Source organism: Lepisma saccharinum, chromosome 7 (assembly GCF_977018435.1).
Source record: "Lepisma saccharinum chromosome 7, izLepSacc3.1, whole genome shotgun sequence".
Taxonomy (NCBI): domain Eukaryota; kingdom Metazoa; phylum Arthropoda; class Insecta; order Zygentoma; family Lepismatidae; genus Lepisma; species Lepisma saccharinum.
In genome coordinates, this window is record NC_139235.1 from 91,099,687 (window position 1) to 91,126,662 (window position 26,976).

Consider the following 26,976-nt stretch of genomic DNA (forward strand, 5'->3'; position numbering starts at 1 on the left):
TATCCCAACATAGTAGCAATTTTTTTAACCCTATTTTATTTCAAATTATTCAATAATAAGTTAAAATCAGACAATATTGTAAACAAAAATCTATTCAAATTTGTTAATATAAAACTTTGTAGAAATTATGTCAACTTGTATTCGATTCTGGAAAGAAAAAATATCAATAAAGAATGAGGTAAAAATTATCATCACCACTACTGAAATAAGATGGCTGAAGACTGAAATCGAAAAATTGTAAGTACTGTACATAGTTTCTTATTTCTTTATCCCAGGTTGCGTTTGTGTTTTACCGAAGCAATGTGGCGTGTAATATTCGTATATTACGCCTAGAGTGCTTGAGAAACGTCATAGATATGATAGTTATGAGAATACTGACAAAGGTAGTCGCATCAAAACTAGAAAATGATGTACCATTATATACTTGGGATATACAGAAACAATAGTTATTTGTCTAAACGGCAGGTAGGGTGGTCTTGCTAAAATAATACAGTGGTGCAACAGCCCTAGAAGGCCAGAGCCTACCTACCGACTACGGGATGACGTGTGGTCAGCACGACGAACCCCCATTCGTTGTTATAGGTTTCCATGACCGGGTTACGCTATTCATTCTTAGCTCCCCGATTTCCTCACGATGATGGGTGGCCCCCTTCTCATACGCAGGCCGAAATCTCAGGAGAAAAGTTGTTACTCTTCCGCCCAGAGGCTCGAATCTGTATGCGTCCCTTAGCCCGAGCCCAAAGCCTGACGCCTTACACCGTACAGTCGAGATTGTCTTGTACCAATTGCAAATCCACTTCTAGTCCAACAAGATCACGGATGTTATCCAATAGATACACTTGTATTTGATCATAGTGGGCCTATAAGATCTCCAGGCGTAAGTACATAACCAGCAATAACACCTTGAATCTAATTAAATCCAGCAAGCATCTAACGTTTCCTTCTGAATACTCTGTCTATTGTCTACCATGCTGAAATATTTGGCAAAGTGGAATTCCTTCTGTGTGCTACATTTCTTGACCTCCCTGTCTGTTCTGGCTTTCCTTCTATTTCGTTTTCTCTCACTAAGTCCCGTTCTCTGTATTTATCTTTCTTTCTTTCTCTTTTCCACTCTCTATCTGCCTCCTTACCCCCTTCTCTCCCTAGTTACCTGTTTCTCTTTTCATTTTCCGCTCCCTTTCTATTTCCCTCCATTCCCTCCTCTCTCTCGTCAACTTCTTTACCCCCATTTCTTTCGTCATCCTTCCATTTTAGCTCTTTCTTACTCTTTCTTCCTATCACTAACTCTCTCTCTCTCTATTCAGGCCTTCCAGTCGCCTTGTAATCAAGGGTCCTGGGTTCGCCCCTTGTGGGTGCAGTTCACGATAATCCATTCTGTGCATAAAGTGCGTTTAGAATGAGCACCTCGTAAGCAGGTTGACATGCACTTGTTTTGCATAAGTCTCGTACTATAATAAATTTGATGAAAGTAAAATTCTCAGAATCGTGCCAAAGTCTCCAACGAGACCGAGAGTCTCGTCTCCACAAGTCGCGAAAGGTCTGGTCTCGTTCCACTGATTTCTGATTCTGATTTGGTTTATTATGCTTCACTTTTCTGCCACTTTTGGCTAATGGCCAGGATGGGGATGTATGGTGGGTGATATGATGAAATTGATGAATGGACATTCAGAAAGAACACCCATATCCAGGGTGACCGTACAATGTAACTCCACTGTGAGACCTCGTGATTACACTTTCGGAAGTTTGCAGTCCACCGTTTGCCCCAAACGTCCATGATTGGACCGTTTCTGACTACATGGCATGTACAGAGAAACACTAGTTCACCTAATGGGTCTCCCCGATGGCGCAGTGGTAGCGTCGTCGCCTTGAAATCAAGGGGTCCCGGGTTCGATATCCGGAGGAGGCACATAGTGGTTCGGATCTTACTTTAACGTTGAGCTCCGTGGCGGAGTGGTTAGCACAGCGCACTGGAACATGGATGTTTGTGCATGTTCGTAATGAGAAAACCGAAAAATATAGTAAATATTTATGTGTAAATGTAGAGAAAAAGTGTGAATGACGGAGGATACCGTATAGGGGCATTCCTTACAAAAAAAAAAAGCGCTCTCACCTTTGGTGCCAGCGGCCCCGGGTTCGATTCACGGTTGGTGCCCCCAAAATTTCGACGTTGAAACAGCGTCGTGAGGGCAATTGAGAAGCAACTTGAAAAGAAGAACTAGCGGCTCCGGTTACGAAAGCCAGATAAAGTGGCAATGAGATCCGATGCACTTCCACGCGACACCCAATCAAAAGCCGCTCTGGCAGGCCCTGGCCCTTCGAGGGTTGTTGCGCCACCGAGTTTGGTTTATTAGATCACTTTATGCACTGCTATCTCGATGGCCGAGCGTATTAAGTGGTCGATCTCGGCACTGAAGTTCCCCGTTTCATTTAATCGGCACTCATCCTCATCGTCGCGATCAGACAAAATCGCTAAGTAACAAATACACACTTTATGCACCGAATCGAAACTGGCCACGGCAGGAATCGAACCCGGAAAGTCTTGATCACGCGGCAACAGGGTGTAAAGCCCCCAGGAAGACGAGCGAGAAAATCCAAAATATTTTGAGCATCGGTGGAAAACAGTAGCAGCAATCACAGGTCGTTCCCTCCAATCACCCAGTCTACACCAACGCAACCCGAAAGGGGGGAGGGGGGAGAAAGTGTAACGCTCCTTTTATACGGTCATCCACCCTTCGCATCATCGCCGTGACGAGGTGGAAGAAGAGGAAAAGGAAAGGAAGAAAAAAGGACCTTTCTTACCAGAGCAAGAAGCACATTCCTCTCCTTCCGAGACACTAATAAGCGCTGCTTCTGCCCAAGGTCACGAGTTCCCACGATATATCTCCTGCGGGAAGGCTCTTTATTTGGCGCAGGAACTAAGGCCATTGTGGGTATCCGTTCTCACATGGTAGTCCGTCGTATCAGCTTGGAAATATAGCCATACCTAAAAAGCCTGTTCTTCAAAGTTTTATTAGGAATCAATATCCCGATTACGGCGCAACCAAGATAAGAACCCTCCCGAGAAACTATCGAACTAAAGTGAACAGTCATTTGCTTCCTCTCTTCGCTTCCCCTTCGCTTGTGCCCAAGTGTCCCAGTGTTGCCACAGCTTTTTCACGATGTTAGAGTCCAATTACTTTCGGAACATCTCCAGCAGACTGAGCGAGTCTGTCTAGCGAGCCTAGTGGGTGTGCAGAGCCTGAGCAAAGGGCTTAGCGATAGGTTCTGTGTTGAGATGACGTCAGCGGCTCGCATGGTTGATTGGCTGCTTCGATAGTTGTGACTCGTTCCGAAGTTTCAGATGCATAACAGCCAAAGATGTGGCACTGAATGAAGGTGAAGACCGCCGCAAATTTTTGGCAACGCAGGGGCTGGATTACACGCCACGTAGCTCATTGCATCATAAAGGTGGGTTTTATATGACGTCAGAAAGCACACAGCCGCCAGTTTTATTTGCCGTTTGCAAGGAAATATTCGTTGCATCTGCATGAACTGCACGTTTATATTAAATCACGAAAGCCTGTGTTAGTATCACCCACCCGGCCGCTTGAATTCCGTACGCTTACAAGAACTGGCCTCAATCATGACTGCCATAATGCAACAGTTTGTGACGCAGGTGAAACACACCCCCCTCTGTCGCTAAGGGTTGAAAATTCAACCACAGCATCAGAGAGTTTTTTCTCGTCTTGATCAAGATTTTACTTCGCTTTTCTTCTACATTGAGCTAACCGCGACCATAAAGATGAACGATGCTTAGATGCAGAGAAACACCCACGGCCAGCCTGGAACTCAAACGTGGGGCATTCAGAGGCGAGATCGTGAATGTATCACTCTAAACGCTCGACTAACGAGATGGCTATATATCACGATTTTTAGTATGTCGTGTCTACGATACTTTCAAAATTAAATATCTCAGTGTTTCAATTTCTGAACTCTTGATAATTTAATATTCATTTGTGGCTTTCAATTACAACTAAACAAACTATTGTAATTTTTCATGTAGAACCATAATCCTTGAAAACGAAATGAATTAAGTTTATTAGTAAAATCACATATGAAAAGTGTAAATGAAGCTGAATGAGAAATTATATATCAAATTGAAAGCAAGCAAAGGCAAGAATGTGCATGCTAGTACGAGTGATGAATAATGAAAATTGAAAATAGCATCGGTAAAAATGTATAATAAATCAAGAGTTCAACCAGTAAATGAAATGAATAACAAAACAGTTCAAATATAGGGAAGAAGAGTGCGCCAATGAAAATGTAACGGCAATGAATAATGAAATCAAAATAATAAAAACAAGGCCATTACAAGAATAATAACAACATCTGTAATAGCAATAAGATACGATAATGTGATACCAACAATAATAAGGAGGCGATGGAACAGAAGCCAAAATTTTAAAAATAACATAAACGGAAATAGAAAACAAGTGTAATATACTCCAGCTGTATTTCCTGACGAATCAGTTACAACAATTGAGAAGAAATTGTATTGCTAAACGGTAATCTGTTAACATCTTCCGTGTCTTCAATCAAGGTCTTTCTACAGATCCTGCGTGATTTCCCGGCATTAGTGCAGCTTGCTTGAGTGTAGTAATGATCGTCATTGGAAAGGAATTTAAACTGTGCCAATTACTGCACAAGATGATTGACGTCAGAGTGCTGCCTCCTTGTGGGAGAAAAGGGAACTACTGACTCATATCCTTGTTGTAGAGCAAAGTTTTTAATTGCCTCAAGTCGAACTGACTCAGGTTAAAAATTCAACAATGAGAGTTAAAGTCGCGTTGCTATCAAGAAAAGTGTGTTTAAACTAAATCAACACTTTTTACTCTTCACGGAGCCTTCCTGTCGTTTTGTAATCAAAGGGTCTCGGGTTCGATACCTGGTGGGTTTGGTTCCACTTGAAACTGTAGCTCTAGTTCCAGTAAACGTAAGCAAAGGATACTCACTTTACACGAAGCGTGCGTGAATCCTGCCAAACGAGGAACTTCGTGCGTAAACACATCAACGTTCCGAGGACTTTTACTGGAGTGATATTGTGTGTGAAGAACAACGTGATATTGTGTGTAAGTTCGACATTATGGTGTCATGTTTACATAGCATAAGGCAATGAGAGAAAAGAACAAACACGGAAACGACAGAGAATGAAAGAAACAAACAAACAAGGAGGTAAATTCGTTTTATCATACACGAGGACAGTGTCAAACGCACTTCAGCCCAAAAGGTTAAATTAATTATTTTTCTATTTAATATTAGACACCAAACTTGTTACATTTTCCAGAAGTATTGAACTCATCTGATTGATTTTTACTTTGCTTTTCTGCTCTTTTGGCTAATCGCAAAGATGAGGGTGGTGATAAGATGAAATGGAGGGAGAGAAAATAATAATTAAGCGTCTTTATTAAATAAGGCGTGTTTCAACCTGTTGAACCGCTCTTACCACCAATTCTTGTCCATACGAAAGTGACAGACATTTTTTTCAAAAATGTATGAGGAATGATATTACATTTAAAAAATATATATGTATGGAATTAATAAAAAAAGTGACAATAATATAAACACAAAGAAAGGTGCATAAATACTAATAGTGATATTTATATTGTAAAATAATAATGATAATGCTAAAGAGGAATAAAATAAGATAATAAAAATACGTGAAAAATGATAATACATAAAAATTACAGAATTAATAAAATGTGACAATAATATAAACACAAAGAAAGTTACATATAATATTAATAGTGGCATTATATGGTAAAAATAATAATGATATTATTAAAGAGAAAAACAGTAAAAATCACCAAGAGAAGTTAAACATTTTTTTCTTCTTGTAGTCCCTTGACTAGTCTTGATCCCGTTTATGTTCCATGAGGTGTTGCTTGAAGTTTCTTTTGAATATGTGTTGTGGACAGAACACAACACAAACCCGACAACTGGCTCGGAGTTCAGGCGCTGAGTTCATCTTGAGTTAATCTGGACAGTTCTGTTTATACTCCACACGTATATTATATGTCCAGGGCTCCCGCGCCCATCTAAGGCCGGCCCTGATGTACGCAATGGTAACGGCGCGCGTAATATTTGCAGGCAATAAAGTAACTTCGTAACGCGTTACTGTCTTGTTAACGGTAACGCCTCTTGAAGATCGCTAATAAAGTTAACCTGACATAACGTTTAACATGCAAACCACCCGTTGGGTGTCATTACAAAGTTAAAAAATGGGTGTACGGGTTGCCCAGCCCAATCAACAAAGCGCGAAAACTGTTCATTAGGATTCGCGAACCCTACCGAATCCAGTCGCTACATCGTAAATCAGAGAAACAGGTGCTCACGTCATGCACGCCGGCGAAAGGACACACAGAGCTATCTGTGTTTGACCTTGAGAAACTCAAGCCGGCTTCTGAAGTCATCGAAATCTCTCTTGGTTCGTTTCGTCATCGGCGAAAAAAGTGGGAGGTAGAGTAGTGTTTCTTTTAGAGTATCTGTGACGTAACATGAGTGCCACAAATAGAAGAGACATTAACTGAGGAAGTACAAATAATCTCGTAAGAACTTTCAGTATTTGTCAAAGTTAAGGACCCACTTCTTTGTATTCAATTTGCGCCGTATTATGTTTCCACTCCATCCGAATGTGATGAGTTTGGCTTTTAGCTTTAGCTCGAAGCGCCCATTTGTGTTTATTTGCTTCTTAAGTCTTGTAGTTGTCCGATATTTATTGCTTTCCTACGATTTATGTGATGACATGCCTCACAGAGCTACCTGGCGAGTGACAGTAGGAAACAAGTTTTATGGTCGAAGTCGCTAGTGGACGCGGTAAACAAAAAAGCAGTTTTTAGCAGATGTAACTAACTAACTCTCTAGCTTTCTTAAACCCGAAGGTTTATGGCTGCCTTCCCAAGCCTTCCATCTATCCCTATCCTGGGCAAAATGAATCCAATTTTTTCCCATCCTTGCCGATTTCTTCAACGTTATCCCTCCATCTTCGTCTTGGCCTTCCTACAGGTCTCTTACCATCAGGTTTCCCAACAAGAATCCTGTAAACTCTTCTTTCCTCTCCCATTCGTGCTACATGGCCTGCCCACCTAAGTCTTCTTGATTTAATTATTCTAATAATATGTGGACAGGGATACAAATTGTGGAGTCCTACATTGTGTAACCTTCTGCACTCACCTGTCTCCTCATCCCTTTTAGGTCCAAATATTTTCCAAAGGATTTTATTTCCAAGTACTCTTAAGTTATGTTGCTAAGGAACAGAAACGGAAGATTCACTGCCTTAACAACAGTTGGCATCAAATTTGGGACTGGATTGTAAAAGGCCATCCTCAGAGACAGGTACTGATTTTAGTTGCGGTAAGGAATTAGACTCCATATAATGTGATGGGTTCAAAGTAACCCAAGTGTTGACGCACCACAAAATTTTATTTCAATAAATCAACCAATCAAAGGCCCTTCCAAAGGGTACCTTGTGGGATCTCTCTTGGAACCTTTTCCCTGTAGATGCTCGAAAATATTGCCTACAGGAGTTTCTTTGGGACTAATGGTCTGAAAATGTAGAATATTTCCAATAGATGCTCTGTGGATCATAGTGGGTTTTCTTGGAACTTCCAGTTCAAAACGTTCAAAACACTTCTTTGTGGGATCCCGTTAAATTTTCCAGCGTGGATGTCGAAAAGACTTCCAGTGGATTTCTTCTGCATCTTCAGTACCACTTACATCGTTACTTTCGGAACAAATCAAGTGTAGATTTCCAAGATCCTCATGGTCACAAATACGTAAAGAAGCTTAGTTTTGGTGTTGGTGGCTTGTGTGCAACTTGAGCCAGGATTGTTTGAGGAGTGTCCTTCACACTTTCAGTGAGGATGTCCCAAAGACTTCCCAATAGATGCCTTGTGGACCTTCTTTGAGGGTTGCAGCAGATTTGCAATGGAAGCCTTGCTAATATGAACCATGAAACTGACAATAATAAAAACTACCTATTGCACATTACTGTAAATACATCGACAATATGTCTGCAGTAAACGTTCTCGCTTCTTGCATATTTCATTACAACCTTGGCACCAGGAGACTTTCATTTGCCTGTCAACGAAGTGACTAATGCTATTTTGCATGTTTTATCCCTATCTCCCCATTCTCACAGCCGTGATGTTTGCATAACTGTTTCGCAGCAAAGAAACGGTAGCTTTCTTCTGCAAATACACTCCTGTTCATTCATAAAATGACGTTAATATCTCATCGAGGTTAACTCATACGTTTATTGAGTTCATCCTTATCCTACTTTTTCCATTTTTATTCTCATATTTTGCAATGCGACACGGTTTCCCAACTTTTTTTTGTATTTTATATTACCTACTTTACATCACTTTCCTACCTTTAGGTAAGTGTAAAATTTGAAGCCATGAAATTAAGGGACACAAAGAAGTACCTGTGGATTAATCACACCAACTCACCATAATCTCTGCTCTGTATACAATAGTAACACTGACATTTCTGAATATCATCAATTTCAGTGTATAGTACTTGAGCCTTGTTCGAACAGGACACATTGGATGGTCACCACATCCGAGCAAGGCTCAGGTATCGGCAATACCGTGAGCGCGAATTAGAGAAGGGATAATTCTCAAACCTTCTCCATTGCAATGTTTAACCTTCTCTATTCTAGTAATATGTCGGCTGCTATAGTACCTTGAGAACCTGTGATCCTACACGTACCATGTCAAAAGTATACCACATAGCATGTCGTGAAGCTATTAGAATTCTTTCTTTATTTCATAGCATGTTTTGCACTAAGTATATAGACCTGAATGGGAGCCATGACCATGAAAGCGTCAAAAATATGTATATCTTTCGGTCTGCCACCTATCGGCAGCAATAATGGGATTGATTAGGTTTATTTTATTTGCTTTTTCGGCCACTTGTGGCTAATTGCAAAGATGAGGATGAGAGAGGATGTGATGAAATTGATGAAGAAACACTCACAAAGAACACCATGAAAAGGCCGGGATTCAAACCATGGAACCAGAGAAACTTTGGGATAACATATTATATAATACTTATATGCAATAAAAAGCAGATCATTTAGTTATACTGTTATTCACATTAAAAAAAAGTTCAGATAGTAAGTATTCAAGGAGAAAAACCAAAATAAAAACTTTAAATCCAAAAATGGAGTATAAATGACAGGAACCACTTACGTTTTAATATTATAACAACTAATCAACGGTTTTCAAAATTCCAAGAATGAGATTTTTATGCGACAGATCACACAACATAAACCTTTACACATCTCATTCAAGAGCAAGCTTTAAAAACTGAGGGGAAGGGTGGATATAATAAAAAAAAGAAACATTTATCTAAAATATTAACAAAAAGACAGTTCTCATCTCATGGATGTCATTATTGTTATTATTTCTGCTAATCAAATTTTATCAATGGCCTAACCCCCTAAAAATTTATGGCGACGCCCATGTACCAGTTTTTTTAAAAATAACCACAACTTCGAGTTTTAGTGTTTTTATTCTAATTATGCGCAGTCGCTGCTAGTTTTTCTACAAGCGAAGTCCACAAATGCATTCCCAGGACAAAGGAAGCATGATCCAAGAAGTGTGACTTCACTCAACAGGTGGTCCAACCTATTCAAGGACCGCGTCTTCATCTTCCTGTTGTCTCTGAAGCCTAAAGGTCAGTTGTTCGCTGAAGGAGTACGTAAAGGGAGGGGGAAATCCCGTTCTGCAGACGATTACGCAAAACTTATTACGTACTTCGCTGTTCAATTGTCTCGCGTCTCCAGCTAGAAAATTATAGTTGCGCGGATATAAGCTGGAGGGTGGGCGCTGACGCACGTGCTTTGGCCGACGAGTGTAGAATGGATGGGGCTGCGAAGAGGCTCGAATCGATCGTCATTTGTTGAGGTAAATTGAACGTGGTCTGGCCTTACTATTTCTCCTAGAATCCGACGTCTTCCAATGAGGGAAGCAGCTGATACAGATCATATGCTTACTTTCCCGTTGTTTCTTTACGGCCGATAGTCAGGCACAACTTGGCATTCAACCACTTCAGCCACTCTAGACCTTCTACCTCGTTCGTTCTGTCAGACATTTCTCTCTGGGGAAAAGTGCACCTGATTGTATATCTTTCAGAATAAATGCTTCTTGATGCCCAGACATAAGCGCAAGAGATAATTTCAAAATATTGCTGAAAATTATTAATATCATTTTGCAAAATAAGCATAACATTTTGCAATATCACGAAATCAGTAACCGGTGGGAGAGATATCTTCTAACGGATTTGAAGAGAGAGAAAACATGAAATCACAAGCTCTATACACAGTGAACTACTAAAGGAGACAGCATATGGTTTCGCCGATGGTGTAGCGGTAACGTTATCGCTTTCTAGTCAACGGGATACGGGTTCGATTCCCGGTAAAGGCAAATGTTACAGTGGTTCGGATTCCACTTCTAAACTGTAGGCCCAGTCCCAATTAGCATATCTGATCATGAATGAAGTGAAAACGAAAATAAGGCAACCAGGAGCATATAGGCTATAGCTATGCTATCTGCGAAGCCTGAAGTCTAGAGAATAAAATTCAGGAGAAAAATCGATCGGAAATTGTAAATATTATTATTATTCATATCAGTGAGATGATGATGCTGATTCTGGAGTTGGCAACCTGATTTATTATGAGTTGGTAACCTGATTTCTTATGAGTTGGCAACCTGATTTCTTACGGGTTGGCAACCTGATTTCCTACGAGTTGGTAACCTGATTTCTTATGAGTTGGTAACCTGATTTCTTATGAGTTGGCGACCTGATTTATTATGAGTTGGCAACGTGTAACACCCCATCGAAAATCCTGAGCACGCCACTGTCTGTTGTGTTGTCCCTATATGTTTTTGCCTGTCCCTTCATCCATCTCATCTTTTCATCTTTATCGTCGCAATTAGCCAAAAGTAGCAGAAAAGCGATGCTAAATAACAAGAAACAAATCAAAGAAAGGGACATATTGAGTCAAGTAATTTTAACTTAGTTACTTTTCGACAAAGCAGCTTTCCAAACACTGGTAACAACTGCAAATCAACGGGAGGTGTTGCTTTTCAGCAACCCCCACCCTGGGATCCGGACAGCGATGATCATGCGTTGATATCAGCGATAAAAAAGCCGCTCTCCAGGTTCCTTGATCCATCTGATCCTATCGCAGAAAACAGGTCGTATTGGGATTTCACTAAAGATGGATGCTTATCGGTTCCTTTGCCTCATGCACCCTCCCCCCAAAAACCCTCTCCCCTTCCAATTAAAAGGATTACATCAGCGTCCTTGGGACAAGGCCGTCCGGGATGATCCAAGATGCCCCCCTCTCTAGCCCCTTCCAAAAGTTTGGCCTTACCTCATCTCTTTTGCATACTTGCACGCAATTTTCTCCGGCGCATCTTCGACATTCTTCCTATTTTTGTCGACTTTTTTTTCCCCCTTCCTTCTTCTCGCCAGTCATAACAGCAGTCTTATTATCATCTGTGGAGAAAAAATCTTCCCTGTTGAAATATAAACACTTCGGCCTTCGAAACATTCTCGCATCGTTGCCATGTTTATCTTTTGAATTTTTAACACGAATGTGATGTAATTTATCTGCTGATTGTACAAGAACATTGTCCATCTTTTCGCATTAGCTATATTTTTATACGTCAACCATGCAGAACGGGTATAAATTATAGCTTTCAGAAACAATAAATTACATTTCAACGGGGGGGGGGGAAATCATCATTGCTTCCTCTCTCCCCCCTCTGCCGGTCTCACGATTTTCTTTTCATAATTTCCCTCCCACTTATAACATTTATTTTTTTTATAACTTATGACATATATATATAGTAAGCTTATTATTATTTTAAGCCAAATTATTCTGCTTCAATTCATTTCCTATTATTATATTTTCTACTTGAAATATGCTCATTTTACATTATGTAAGGCTTGATTTAGACGGAAGCATTTGCTTTAACATTTTTGTTAGCCTAAATGCTATGTAAATGCTTCCAAAAATCGTATAGCAGATAGTACAGTGGGATTCTTGAGTATTGCCGTGCAAATTGTCCATCGCCATATTCGTGCACTTTATTTGACCCAGTAAGAGCTTCAAGAAGTAAAAGAAATCTCAGAATAAACTGTTGACAATTTCTGCACCAGCATACATAAAAATCCATCGCTTAAAAACACATAGGATGTAAGAGAAAAATTAATTAAAATAGTCATGGACAATTTGCACGGTAATACTCATGGATCCCACTGTACCTACGCGGAAGCATTTGATGGGACATTTCGGTTAGCTCTTGCGATTACAATGTATACAGCACGAAATGCAAGGCAAACTACACCATCTATGGTGAGTGCACGGTGTTTACATTTGAAACAACTAAAATATTATTCCATACGTGTACAGTAAACGTTGTAAAGTATGTATTTAAGCAGCGCCATTGTCTTGTATCTAATTCCGATTTATACGAAACGTTATTCCTCTCGGTTGAATAGTTATCGGCTTTTAAACATGTGAAGTGATACATTGTTTACATCTCACGCGGCCGCCATTACATTTTCACGCGTGACCTAGAGGTCGCTTCTGATTGGTTATGCTGATTTTGTTCTGATTTTTCATTTTACACGATAGCATTTTGGTCATGGCATAAATGTTAAGAAAACTCCTAAGGAAAAGGCTTTGTCTAAAGCGGCACATACACTCATGTTCGTCCACCTGTCCGAGTCAAACGCAGCCATACTGAACTTGGAGTTTGAGTATTTTAATTTACAACAAATTTCAGTGCATAAAGAACTTACTTTCAGTGACCAACCATAAACATTGACCATTCTATCCCTTACTCCAATGTACCGGATGGCCAGAATTAAAGTTACCCAACTCAGAGCCATCTGTAGCCTGTTTGAGGCATCGTAGACATCTGAAATTTGGTGAATCCACTATGCAGACATTGGGGAAGAGGATGGTGATTAAAAAAGTTCAATTTTCCGCCACCAGGTTGAAATGTGGCGCTGTACTTCCATGATGAGTTGTAATAATGACGTAAACTGCTCCAATTGGTTATGGATTTGCCTTTACCTTGCAATCTTGCAATAAACGAGAGATTATTTTCTCGCAACTTCCAGCCACTAACAAATGTCTTTCTAATTAATAACTCAGCTAAATCACTTAACGTGATTATTTGTACACCCAACGGCGAGAGAAACAGTAGGCGAATTGTCCACTACCATTTCCATTCGGTCTGAATATTCATCTTGAACATTTTGCGGCCCTTTCTTCCCAGTAGAGTTTTTTGCTGATGGAAAACCAGGGCTCTACCCCCCTCCCCTCCGCACAAGTCCACTATAAACCCCGGCCGTGGGTACAGGGTTTGATTTCCGTTAGTTCTGACCAGTGGGGGCGATTAGGGGGGCGCCCCCCACTTTCTGCCACTTTTGCACCATGTTAAACCTTATCTACCAATGGAAAGTAAACTGTCCTTGCCCCCCTCCAGTTTTTCATATCCCCCCCTCAGTTTTGGAACCCAATCGCCGTCACTGGTTCTGACTCACTTTAACAAAATGGCGCAGTCTCGGTTGTCCTTATGTGGTCTGATTCAAAACATAGAAATTAATGGAACCATAGTGAACTATAATATTGTATCTTGCTACCCCATCGTGCGGCGGTAATGTCGCCTTCTTGTAATCAAGGGCTCCTGGTTTCGATGCCCGTTGGAGGCACAATTGTTCGGATGCCAGGTCCGATTAGCCTACCTGCGCATGTGAACTTAAAACTAAAAAAAATCAACTTCAAATTCAGAATAATGTATCTAAAAGTCCGGCCTGAATCGACATTACGTCACTGGAAATTGAACCTGTGAATCCTCGATTGCAACACGCCATCAATGTCCGTTTTTCGAAACTGTTTTGCCTGAGAACATCGGCAATTTTCGACGGAGTATCTTCCCCGCACGTCGGAGAGACATTGAACATCGCTTTGAACATAGCCTCAGGTGTTGTTGGGACCAAACACCCTGCCAGGGGACACAGAAGTCACGAATCCACCGTTCGATGCTCGAGGCAGTGTTGCCAAGTCATCGCCTGCTTCCAGCAAAACGTAATGGTTAAAAATACACCATTTGACACGGCCAGGGTCGTCACTGGGGGGGATTGGGGGACCTTGGCTCCCAACCATACGCCGTAACAAAGGTTTGGTGCTTATCCAGTGTGTGTTCGAATTCAATATTTATCTTTTTTCCAAAAAGGGCGTTAATCGCTTACTGTTGAATACATGTATACCTAGATACAAAATACACACACACACCCACTTCACGCGAATTCTGTGACTGTACACCCAACGGCGAAAGAAACAGTAGGCGAATTGTCCACTACCATTTTAATTCGGTCTGTATTACATAATGTGATGACAATGAATTGAAATAAAGAGGTCAGTAAGCAGAGAACAATGCCTGCTTCGAACTAACATAGTATCATTCTTTAAAACAACGCAGGATGTAGAATAAAAAAGTAATCAAATTAGCGATGGACAATTTGCCTACCATTATCTTTGCCGTTGACTGTACCTTTAACAAAGTGGCTTCTTTTCATCTCATCTCGTTATAAATATGAAACAAACAAAAGTTTACAAAGATTCAAGAAAGGGGGAATAAAAGTGTAATGTTAAATAATTAAATCAAGAAGAGTTTAAATGTACGGTCACCGGCAATAAAAGTGGGACGCCTAAATCCAGAAATACTTGCTTCCCGGCAAGGTGTTATGGGAGCACCTTGTTATGTATGCTGGTGAAGAAGTTGTCAACAGCTTGTTTTGAGTGTTCTTTTAATTCTTGAAGCTGTTATTGGGTCAAATAAAGTGCACGAACATGGTGATGGACAATTTGCAGGGTAATACTCATGGATCCCACTGTACAGACTTGGTTTCATGACCTTAGAATGTTTTCAGAGTTCAGAGTCTATTTCCACTGAAAGATTATTTTTAATTGCTATGATACTGTGCTGATAATAGCTCAAGACATATTATATTCAATCTTTACGGCATATGTGGGATATATCCTTAGAATATGCCTCTTCGAACAGCTAAAGTCCTCCTTCTACGCACACCAGGACAATTTGAACATTACGGATTATATAAGTCCTTTTTAACAAGCCCGCCATGTTAGCCGGAGCGAATCCTTTTCCCTCCTAAACAAAGGAAAATCGCCGTTTAATGCAGTTTTACGCTTCAAATGCTTGCGTTTCAAGGTCACTCGAAGGTCACACCTTTTGTTCATGGTCAGTGTCGCTCGCACCTACTAAGAAAAACCAATGGAGCAGAAGGAAAGAAACAACTTGGAGCTTTTTCTTTCCTAAAAGTGAATATCTTTCAGCATGAACGAGTAATTGCTTAATCTGTGGAACGTATCGGCAAATGACTTTGCTATGTTAAAAGGAAAATTGTGAACGTCCTGGTGAGCAAAAAAAAAAGGGAAGGGGATCAGTTCGATACTTTAACACGTTTTGTTGTTTGTCACGTAAATAAGTTATATTTATCCCCGTGAAAAGTCGGTTTTCGGTTATATAAATCGTTGTGGGTTGATCTGACTTATATGTTATTAGTTTCGTGTCTATTTAAAAAATGCCTTCTCTCTTGATTTTCTGCCTTTACCCTTTTTAACATTGGCCATCACTTTATAATATACTATAATTAATAAGGATATTATTATTATTAGCACAAGATTATCTTAGCGAACAATTCATGAAACTGTCAATTCATATTAATGGTGACTATTTCCTATCTACGTGTATTGGAAGTTTTTAGTACGTTTTACTATTTTAATATATATATTAAATGTTGTTCTCCTTTTGGGTCCTATTATAGTGACGTAACGCATTTACTACAATTCATTGCCTGTTGCTACATGGTCTCCCCCTATACTGCATATTATTCATTATCTTTTAGTGGGATTTATTTGTTTCGGTGCATAATGATTATCATTTTGTTCATTTTCGCAGTTTGGAAATTAACAAAATACAACCAACATGAGCATCCTTGCCTTCCAAAGGTTATAAACGGTGAGCCAGAGATATGGGCCTCGTTAATCGGTATCATGACACAAATGTACTGTAGCTTAAAAAAACTATGTTTGTAGATCAGCTTAACTTCGGACCTAACTTTGGTGGGACAGAACAAAAATACTCATAAAATGCTCCCCTTTGACCCCCAGATTACGCGATGTGTTTATAGATGTCTTATGCCAGCAACAGACGTGAACTTTACCTGGTAAGTGAACAAGTTAGGCCTTGAGATGCGCGGTTGGGTCATGCGCATGCAGCTGGGCGGAGTCTCCGTAACGTCACACCCGAGACTCTCTCTACGCATGCGCATAATGCATTATAGTTATGTTGATTTCAATTTCTCTTCTGGATTATTAACAATTAAGTAATTATATATTTTCTTTTCTTTCAGAGGGCTGCTATTATATGTTCCAACACTACGATGAAGGCGATAGAATAATTACGAACGAGCCCTGCCTAAACTGCACGTGCCATAACAGTATGCTCATGTGTTACCTGAGGGTGTGCCCGTTCAGCAAGGCCATTGGCCAGGACTGCACGATCGAGAAGAGGCCGGACATGTGCTGCCCGATTATTACGTGTCCGGAAGGTAAGACGTTTATTTCTTAACATTTACTTGTTTATGAATGCCTTTTTTGTTTGTTTATGAATGTCTTGTGCCCGTAACAGCTCCGAATTTTGACGCTTAGCTGGTCAATGAGCCTGTTAGACCTTCAGATGCGCCGTTGTGCTCTGCGCATACAGCTGGGAGGAGTATCAGCAACGTCACACGGGAGATTATCTCCTTCTTATCTTAGCATGCGCACAATACATAATTGTGAACATGGATAGACACTTATTTCCATACAATATACGCACATCCTCAATAAATTATCCTTTGCAAGTTTATTTTATTTTATTATTTCACTTTGTTATATTCTGATTTTCTTTTAAGCTTCCCATTACCTTCGATTGATTTGATCCTCTTTTCTTTATTCGCAATCTACAGTCGTTTTCTTCTCCAGTTCCTCTTATGTTTATGAATTATGGCTTTCCACTTTCCACTTATACTTTTACATCCGTCTCCCCTTGTTATTCTATCGCACCAGCTGATAATTTACATATTCTCATGAACTCTTTCATTCAGTGTGCGTTTGTTATGTCCAGTAACTAATTAATCATTCTTCTTCTTGTTCTAAAAGTCTCGTACATTTGCATCATCTTACATTTCTTTGTTTGTATTTCTCTCCCCTCCTCCTCTTCCCCCGATTCCTTGTTGCTTTCCAAAAAAGCCGGCCCTCGTGGCAGAGTGGTTAGCACATCGCGCTACGATCCCAGGGGTCCAGGATTCGAATCCTGGCCTGGGCGTGGATGTTTGTGAGTGTCCATTCATCAATTCTCATCATATCATCACTCATCCTCATCTTCGCAAATTAGTCAAAAGTGGCACAAGAAGCGAAGTAAAAGAAAGCAAATCAATCAATCCTTTCCAAAAACATCAACTGATTGGAAATTATGCTTTCAAGTTCCATTCATACTTTTCCATAAGGATAGTTTCTTTTTTTTTTTTTTTTTTTTTGCTTTAGTTGCTTCGCATTGCATCATGGCGTAACTTGGGGCCTGACTTTGGGGGGCAGAATATAAATTTGGGTTTAACTTAGGAAAGGAGGGGGAGGGAGAATCCAAAAGTGTCCAGGACCATTTTGCTGAATAACTGTTAAATTTGCGAAATTATATAAATTACTTTGCTTCTCAGTTCCAAGAGGTTAACAAAAGTGTTATTAACTTGTAAATTTTAATAAACCTGCAAATTTTGGGAGGGCAAGTGCCCCTTGCCCCCGCCAAGTTACGCCTATGTGCCGCATTGCTACTTTTTGGGTTAATCGCGAAGAGGAAGATGCAATAAAATTAATGAGGAAACAACTGTAAGAAAACACTTATCCAGTAATGGAACACAGAACTATTGATCTCGTAGACTAAAGAGTTTTCCTAACCACTTCAGCATGGAAGCCGGCGAAAGAGACAGTTTTGGCAAAAGTCCATGAAAACTATGCAACTCACATCTACCGGTCACTTTCCCATCAAAAACCACTCCGTCACTTCCGCCAGGACTGCCAACCTATGCATCGAAAAATACGATCAGATGAAAAAGAAAAGCACTGGACACTAACGGAAGCTATCTATTGCCGTATTGCCTCTTCAAAGCAGTCTTTTCGTTTTTCTTTGTGTCGAGCAGAAACTAATTGAACACATGAATAGCAGAAGAGTTTTCCTCTGACGTGGACAGAGACAAGGAATGAAAAAACCGCAAAGGATGATGGGAGGAAGGGGGAAAAGGCGCTAAAAGGAAGGGGAAGCGATCGCAGCGCTAAAATGTAACGGTGTTGAGGCTGTAACTGTAGTTGAATTTTTATACCGCAGAGTGACATAGCAGTCTCATGCCTTCGTTGTAGTCATGGCACATACAGAACGTGCATGTGTGTGTGTGAAGGGGGAGGGGGAGTTCTTGTGCTTTAAGAGGTAATAGATGAGTTTCTTTACCTCTTCAAGAAGCGGTTAATAGCGGAAATTTCCAGATGATCGGCTACCGTGTAACACTTGTAAACACATCAGCCATCCTGTCTACATTAGAGGGACATTTCCGTATGAGTCACTTCCAGTAGCTGACTCACAGATCACTCTAGTTTTAACAACTTTGCCTTTGTGCTATATACTAAAACAATGTTATCCACCAATGAGGGAAATGAATTTCAGGAGAGGAAGGATTCACTGAGTTAGAAAGGGTCGCCGAAAATAGAATCAAACCTGAACCGAAAAGTATATCTTTCTTTCCCTACGCACTTCGTTCCGTCCTGAATCCATTCATTTGTTTCTCTTTGTCCATGCCGCAGACATTCCGTGTTGACAGTGTGTGAACAATTGGAGAGCTGCTTGCAAAGAAGTACCAGGTATCGAATTGAAAATCCAAGAAACAGCGGCGATGGGATAAAAAGCCACTGGCTCTCAAACGTCTGTTGCGGCACGGCCTTTAGTTTGGTTTTAGTTTTCATTCTGTGGAAAATCCGTTTTCCAATCAATAATATTCTGTTAGAATTCATAAATTTGAGTTGGTATATTATTGATATCGATATTGACCCAGCATCGTGAGGAGAATTGGGAAGCTACTTGAAGAGAAGAAGTAGCAGTTCTGGTCTCGAAAACCAGAAACAGCGGCGATGGGACACGATGAGCTGACCACGCGTCACCCAACGAAAAGTCACTTGGCAGGTCCTGGCATCAAACGGCTGTTTCGGCATGGCATTTAGTTCATTGTATTAATGTAAATATTATACGTTTATACAAATTTACATATAACATAATTTTTACTATTAAAATTATAGTAATAAAAAAAGTTGAAATATACTTTATGGTTCCTTAGAAATGTTATATAAGTCCACATAATACACAACAAATTTTGGAGAATAAACCTACATTTTAACAAGACACTCAAACCATGTGTGTGTCTGCACGCGTGTGCGTATGTGAGTGCACCCCACTAAGGATTGTTACCTGGAATACCGTGATAACAGTAGTGTTAGACACATTGTGCTAACAGCCCTTTATTTGAGTGAATACTGATTGTATTATCTACATGTACAGTCACGGACACCGCTGGGTTGTAACAATTCCATTGAAAGTCAATGTATTCACTACAACCCAGAAGTGTCCGTGACTGTACATATACATATACTCTGTTCCGGAGCAGACGAACGAAAGCAAGTCTCTGCGCAAGTAATGACGCGAAACGACTTCACCAATGAACACGTGCGAGGGAATTGGATCATGTGGAGGGGGCGAGAGCGACTGCAGTTACCATCCTTCGCAGCAGCGTGTACTGCTTCGCTCTGCCAACTCGATTTCCTCCCCTTTTCTGCCGCTATGCGCGACCTTGCTTCAGAGATAGACGGGACAGAGTATATTTTCAGATACAGATATATATATAGGGTGTACTGAAAAAGACAAAAAAAATTACACCCGAATTTACCGTAGTTTATAGGAAGCATGCTAAAATGTCACTTCCTTAAATGTGAGTGCATTTTTGTGTGCGCCTTGTACGGTGTCAAACGTCACAAGTCTTGATTTTGCTCTTTTGTCTTTCCTAACCAGTTCCCGTCCAGCTGGTGAGCAGCAGCCCATCGACAACCACCCACAGGCCACATAAACACCCGGGATCGACGGAGGTTGGCCATCCTGACAACTACGGATGCACAATCGACGGAGTTTTCTTCACAGACGGTGCACAGGTAAGTGAGCACCCGAACAACATAATCCCAAGCATTATTCCACAACGGTGAAGAGCATAAGTGAGTTACAGTAGTGAAGTAAAACAGTGTACAGAACTACAGTTTTGATATTAAACAACCAGCTAATCTTTATATGCAGCTAAAAAGAACACACAGGGAATTAGTAATATCCATAATATGCAAGGATATATGTTACTATCGATGACAACATGATCGTTTTATCATCCTAGTGTTTACACTGCAACACAGGCGATATTTGCAGGAAAAGGAACGTGCATTCAAGGACGCGCAATATGAAGCCCTGGCACGATATTCAACGCGCCAATCCATTGTATGATTCAGGTTGCCTTCCTTCAAAGGGAAGGAGAGCTGACTAATTTCAAGTAAACATTTCCTCATTGATTTATGTCTGAACTGCAACTCTGTTCTGTTCGTGGCTGTACGTACTATCAGGGAGGAAAATATGGGAAGAAATAATAAAGTTTTAGAGAGCAGAAAAACATTAGTTTGTTAGAAATTGGACGTAAAAATGCAACATCAATTTTTAGGTTAGTTTCTAAGTCATTAGTTAGGGCGACTACACAGTTCTTACGCTTATAAACATGACGCAAAGTTTGCAGTTTTTTAATATTATTTTACAGATAAAGGAGTGTGGAACATGCATTGATAATTCGCAATGCCATTTCAAGTTCTTCGGCCAAGAAATATTTTATTTTATTGTTTGGGTTGTTTTGTGTTACCTTTCTGCTTCCCTGGCATAATCGCAACAATACGAACGACTAATAGATGAAGGTCGTGCGAAGAGAACCATAAGTAACGCATTGCAATCTAGGGATCCAGCCTTCAGTATGAAGCTTGTTAAAAAGAAGTTATGTTAACCAAAATATTACATATTTCAATACATATAGCAGCGCAGAAGTGAAGAGCTACTTGTATTTTCAATAAATTCAGATTGAAGAAATATTCTCCTTGCTGTGGTGGTCGTAAAAAAGAGCATTTGATTTGTGTTATTTCGTATACGCCAATTTTGACAAATGGTTTTTAGTTATTGCATCCGATTTTGGTGTCTAAATCTTATAAATTAGTTCTTAATGGCGCAATTAAACATATTGTAACGGCCTTCTTAGTATGATTACTGACATTTCATGCGTATGGCGCATTTCTGAGAATTTGCTGTTGACGACCAACCTTTACGTGTGACTCTTAAAAAATGTAATAATCTAGATAGAAGATTCGTGCAGATGAACATTGAAATGAAAGTAACAGTTTGTAAGTTACATATTAATTACTTTTTCAGTGTTCAATGATTAACGTTGAAAAACTTAATACTGTGTAGAAGTGTGTTGGTTTTCCAAATGGAAGAAGATAAATATTGATGTGTTTGAAGTGTGTTATTTGTGAAAGTAACATAATTTGTTTTCCTACACGCATAGACTTTAGTGTAATTTAAGTTGTTGTGGCTCCTTGCCTTCAAAAAGTGCTGAGAAGTCCGATTGAGGGAATTTAGCAACCTTAGTACATTTATACATATGTCAATAGGTGCGACAGGAAACTGTTTTTGGTTTATTTCAAGCAAGCATTTGTCTCTGTTGCGTTAACCGTCTACAATATTTTATGAATCTCAAGTTCAGCGGATTGCGTATAGAAAAAGCAAGCTGTGTGCGATAAAAAATGAAGGCGAGAAAAACTTAACCCACGTAAATGTTGAAAGTAGTTAATTTCGTTTCTCTAATCTCAACAGGTGCCTTCTGACCCAAGAAAGCCTTGCGAGTTATGTTACTGCATCAGGAACAGGACAGCTTGCGTCATGCAAGAGTGTACTTTGAATGTGGAAGGCTGCGTCCCAGTGTACCAGGAGGGTGTCTGCTGTCCGGTCAGGTATGAATGCGGTAAGTACGAACAAAGCCAGTTCATTTGGGGTTGGAAGACTCCCTATTCTACAATGTATAACTGAAATTTCTCCTTGCAGAAAATTATTTAAAGGAGATCAAAAATCGAAAATGTGTTCTGAAGTCGGGCGCAAATACAGCAAATAAATAACGTAACGCTTTACTTTATCGCTAATTACGTTAGTAAAGTGTTACCGAAATTACATGAGTAGTTATACTTCGTTACCTTACGTTACTTTAATAAATTCAGAACTGGAGGATTTATTTCTCAGGACGAAACACGCTTTGTTGTGTTGCTGTCAACTTGTGACACTGAAAAAATTTGTGCCACATAAAATAGATGGGATACTTGTGTAAACAGTTAGATATCTTTATTGTGTGACAGTAACGGCAGATATGGATCACTTACTTTAAAAACGTAACGATTCTCAAAAGTAGTTTACTTCCAAAGTAACGCGTTGCCTTACTTTGAAAGTAGCGCTTTACTTTTTGTAATACTGCAAGTAGTATGGAATGCAATGCAGAATATTTTCATATTGAGCGGGGCTTGGTGCGAGGGAGGGGGGAGATGGACTGCAAAAGCTAGTACATAAAATCCTCATGCAATAAATTATCCTGTGATATTTATTAACTTTTTCTTACATACACAGGGTCTATTTTCAGGGGTGATAAGGGGGAATTCCCTCCCCTCCTCAGGTTGGCAAATTTTTAGGTCCTGGAGGCATTCTGTATTTAAATATCCCTATGCTTCGACAGAAGTTACAAGTGTCAGAAAGGCGGCGACGAAAAATAAGGGAAATACGAAAACAAATCGTAAATTAACGAAGCAGTAAATAGTGACGCCTAAAATAAAACGACAATATGACTAAACTAGCAATAAAACGGAAATTAATTTTTAGAGAGACATCTAAATTGATAATGAAAAATAGGAATAAAATATTAGTTATCTTCATTAAAGATAGCATGCAGTATCGTATGAGGAAACTTTGAAAATAGACGACACGATCTATTCAGCCCACTTTTCATTTCCAACTTAATTTCCATATTTCCCTATTCGCGTCGCGATAAATCTAATGGGGAAAGAACTTGACTAAGCATCTGCCGTGGGCAAGACCTTTCGTCACTAGTTGTCTAATCACCCAGTGAAGCGTTCGATGAAACTGTATTTTTTTTTCTTTTAATATGCTGAAGAATTGAAAATTAAGTTACTTACATTTTACTGAATCTTTTGATTTTCCCCTCCAGATTACCATGAAATTCCAGAGACAACCATAAGACCAACCGTTTCCGGGCTTATGACTACTACACCTGGGCCACTGGACTGCCACCACGAGGGAGAAATGTACGCCGATGGTGCCCAGATCGACAGCAAGAATCCGTGCGAGCACTGCTATTGTATGCGTGGAGATATCGTGTGCGCTGTGCAAGATTGCGGGACACCTCTTGAAAAAGAGGGCAAGAACTGTACCCCAATTCCACCGACTGAAGGTCATTGCTGCCCAGAGGCTTACGAATGCGGTAAGTTTAATTTCATCTGGACGCCAGGATGAGGTACTATATCCTAAACTAAAACATGAAATTAATCGAGATAGAATACCAACACAAATTGCGTAGTATACGTATTTGATTTCAGAGTCCGAAGCTAAAATGTAAAATATGCATGCACGTATCTTGTTTCTTGAACTTGTCGGATGGATCCGATACTGTTAAAGTAGAGCAATATTTCCAGACGTTAGCGACGTGTATCTGTATGTCATTTGCAAACACACTAGTAGATTTTATTTCTAAAGTTTCAACTTCACTACATTACTCATAATACAGCACTAAAACAAACTTTCCAATCGAGAACTAACACGCCAACGACACGCGCTTTCAGTTCTTATTCATTAATTCGACAATTCACCAATCGTTTGTTTCTCTTTGGTTTTAGCTGTTACACCAGCTCTAAACTAAATGTCCTACACCTTTTGTTTTCGTGTACAGAATTTACACCACTTTCACATGTCAACCTTACTTTTACAGCAAATTACACAATTTCTCTAATGTCTACATCTATATCATGGAAAAATTTTATGAACTTCGCCAATGAAAACAAGTTTCAACTTGCCTTGAATTTTCAAAATCACTGTAGACCTAGGTCTACTAGAATTTAAGACATTTCGTATGTAAGCTAAATGGCCGCCGTGGCGCTAGTGGTCAACTGTGATTTCAGAACCAGAAATGACAAGGTAAGTGATTGTGCTCGATAAGTGAATTATCAAGAGTGTTTCCTTTAAATTAATTACCTTGCTTGATTGTTGCACATTATGGTACAGTAAAGAACTTCATTGGTTAAGCATAGGATGTGTATTATTCGATATAGCTTGGCCAATTCTGAATTAAATTAAAATCTTCTAGCTTTCTGGCATATTAAATCAGTAGTTCACTTCGTTGACGTACACATTGTATAAATATATCCCTGGCATGTAATAACAGAAGAGCATGTATTGACTGAGTCTGTTCCTTATCGAAAGAAAATACTCCATCCGCCATTATAAGTAGATATTTAATTTCTTATATAATGAGAGGGTCGCGAATTCTTTAGTTTTTAGTTTTGCATATATGTTACCATAAGAGTTCATACATGTAAAAATATAATTAATTTACCACTTGAACTTGATTTCTCTATCTGATTTCTAAATATTCAGGTCTTCTTAAACTGTCTCTTGCTTGAAGTTCACAATGTATATTTATGATATATTGTGCGTGGTTTGACTGTGGAGAAATAGTGCAGAATAGACCGAAAATATGCGACTAGTTTGTGTTTTGTTTTTCCTTTCAGTTTCGTAATACATTGTGTATATATGTATATAGGATATTCAAGAAATAGGAGATGAAACTTCACAAGTTCCATAATTTGGATACGTTCTGCACTTCTGTTGATAAAGTACAAATGTGTGCGTGTGTATGCGTGTGTGCTTGGTCTGAGTGTGCAATGGCTCATGTATTTATTTCTTCCAACATTTCTATACTTAAGAAAGGGAATCTGTTTCCTTATTAGATGTAAGTTGTGATGTAATATATCATGAATTTGTCATTTCAGATACCGAGATAAGATATGTGAATGAGGTCTCGTTCAGGCAGGACCGAAAACACGAGGGTATGGTTTCTTCTGAATCTATCTTCCTGGGGGGCCAAGGAATGTACCAACCCAAGCTATTAACTCATGGTAGCTTCTGTAGATGAAGTTCAGCACGTTTTATCTGAGTAGTTCCAAGTGGCTATATTTGGTTTTTAAAATACGATCTTGCGGGACCTTATAGCACCATAATTCTGTGAGTAGACGCCTGAGCTCACAATATCTGGAAATATTTACCAGAACATTTTTCCAATATTCAAACACTTCGTAGTTTGACATCTACCATGACGCTGAAAACCGAGTTCGTTACCTCTATATGAATAACAAACAATAAAATTTCGAATACAATCAGAATAATCGGTGTATTCGTACATGCAAAATATTTGTTATTTGTCAAATATAACCTGCATATGCAGTAAACTGAGATATTTTATCACAAAATTATTATAATAATATAACTGACTGTAATATGTTTGATCAACTCAAGGAAGATAATTGATAACATGACTATCCAAAGAGAATTCTCTTCATCACCTATACAGACACACAAGCCATTATTAAATATATTAAGCAACAAGGAATACGCGTTTTTCAGTCCCATCCAAGTACAAGTTACCCTTCAAACTTACGAAATTTGTTCCTATTTTATGATAACGAGTCGATTATTTTGTTTAAGAATGTACAAATCTATGGTTCACACGTTAGAAATATGTCTTTGTCCCATCCAAGTACAAGTTACCCTTCAAACTTACGAAATGTGTTCCTATTTTATGATAACGAGTCGATTATTTTGTTTAAGAATGTACAAATCTATGGTTCACACGTTAGAAATATGTCTTTGGAAACAGTCCTGAAATTGTTCATTCTAACTTTGAATTTCATTTCAACCATAGACCATTCACTAACTACATATTAAGTAATGCAGTTATGTATTATTAATTTCATATTGTAACGCTGTGGCGCTAGTGAACGCCTTCTACGCAATGCATGGTCTTAGTAATGTTTATTCTTGGCAACACTTTTATCTCTTCACATCTTCGCCGTAAATTCTTTATTTATTATGTTATCATCTCATTTTAGAAAAGGCTTAAAGATTAAGAAAGCTATATTGAAAATGAGGAATGCGAATTATTGACACAAAAAGATAAGTTTACAGTAAATGTCCTACTTCTAAAGGGAGCCCAATCAATCAACGAGAAACATCCCGGTTTCGAATGGATGTACTTCGTGAGTGTTCGTTCATCAATTCCATCACACCATTATTCATGATCATCATCGCGATAAGCCAAACGTGGAAGGAAAGCGACGCTAAAGAACAAAAATCAATCAAGAATCACACCCACATATTTTAAGGCAAAAAAAATGAAGATTTCAGCTGGCTCAGATAATTCGTGCTGAATTATTTAGTTTCTGCAAGTCGCCAGTAGGACGATCTGATGTTTTTTGCATCAAAAGTACGATGCACGTCTTGTCTATCTCTCGATATCTTGTACTTCTTTCATGTTCTTTCCTATCTATCACAACCCATGAAATCGAAAAACTCATTGTTTCTTGGTAGTCTCAAAAGAATAACCATACCAAAACGTAACACTCCACGTAGA

At 39.4% G+C, this 26,976-nt stretch overlaps 1 protein-coding gene across 2 annotated transcripts in view; it reads left to right on the forward strand.

Moving 5' to 3' along the window:
* The window catches only part of tnc (tenectin), a 132,270-nt gene that overhangs the window by 90,821 nt on the left and 14,473 nt on the right, over window positions 1-26,976 (forward strand). Inside the window, exons 4-8 of one of the 2 annotated variants that reach the window (XM_083125594.1) lie at window positions 16,498-16,695; window positions 20,232-20,368; window positions 22,110-22,257; window positions 23,503-23,775; window positions 25,340-25,396. In XM_083125594.1, coding sequence (XP_082981720.1) covers window positions 16,498-16,695; window positions 20,232-20,368; window positions 22,110-22,257; window positions 23,503-23,775; window positions 25,340-25,396 — 813 coding nt within the window. The remainder of the gene's footprint in view (window positions 1-16,497; window positions 16,696-20,231; window positions 20,369-22,109; window positions 22,258-23,502; window positions 23,776-25,339; window positions 25,397-26,976) is intronic. The other variant, XM_083125595.1, reaches the window with a different exon arrangement.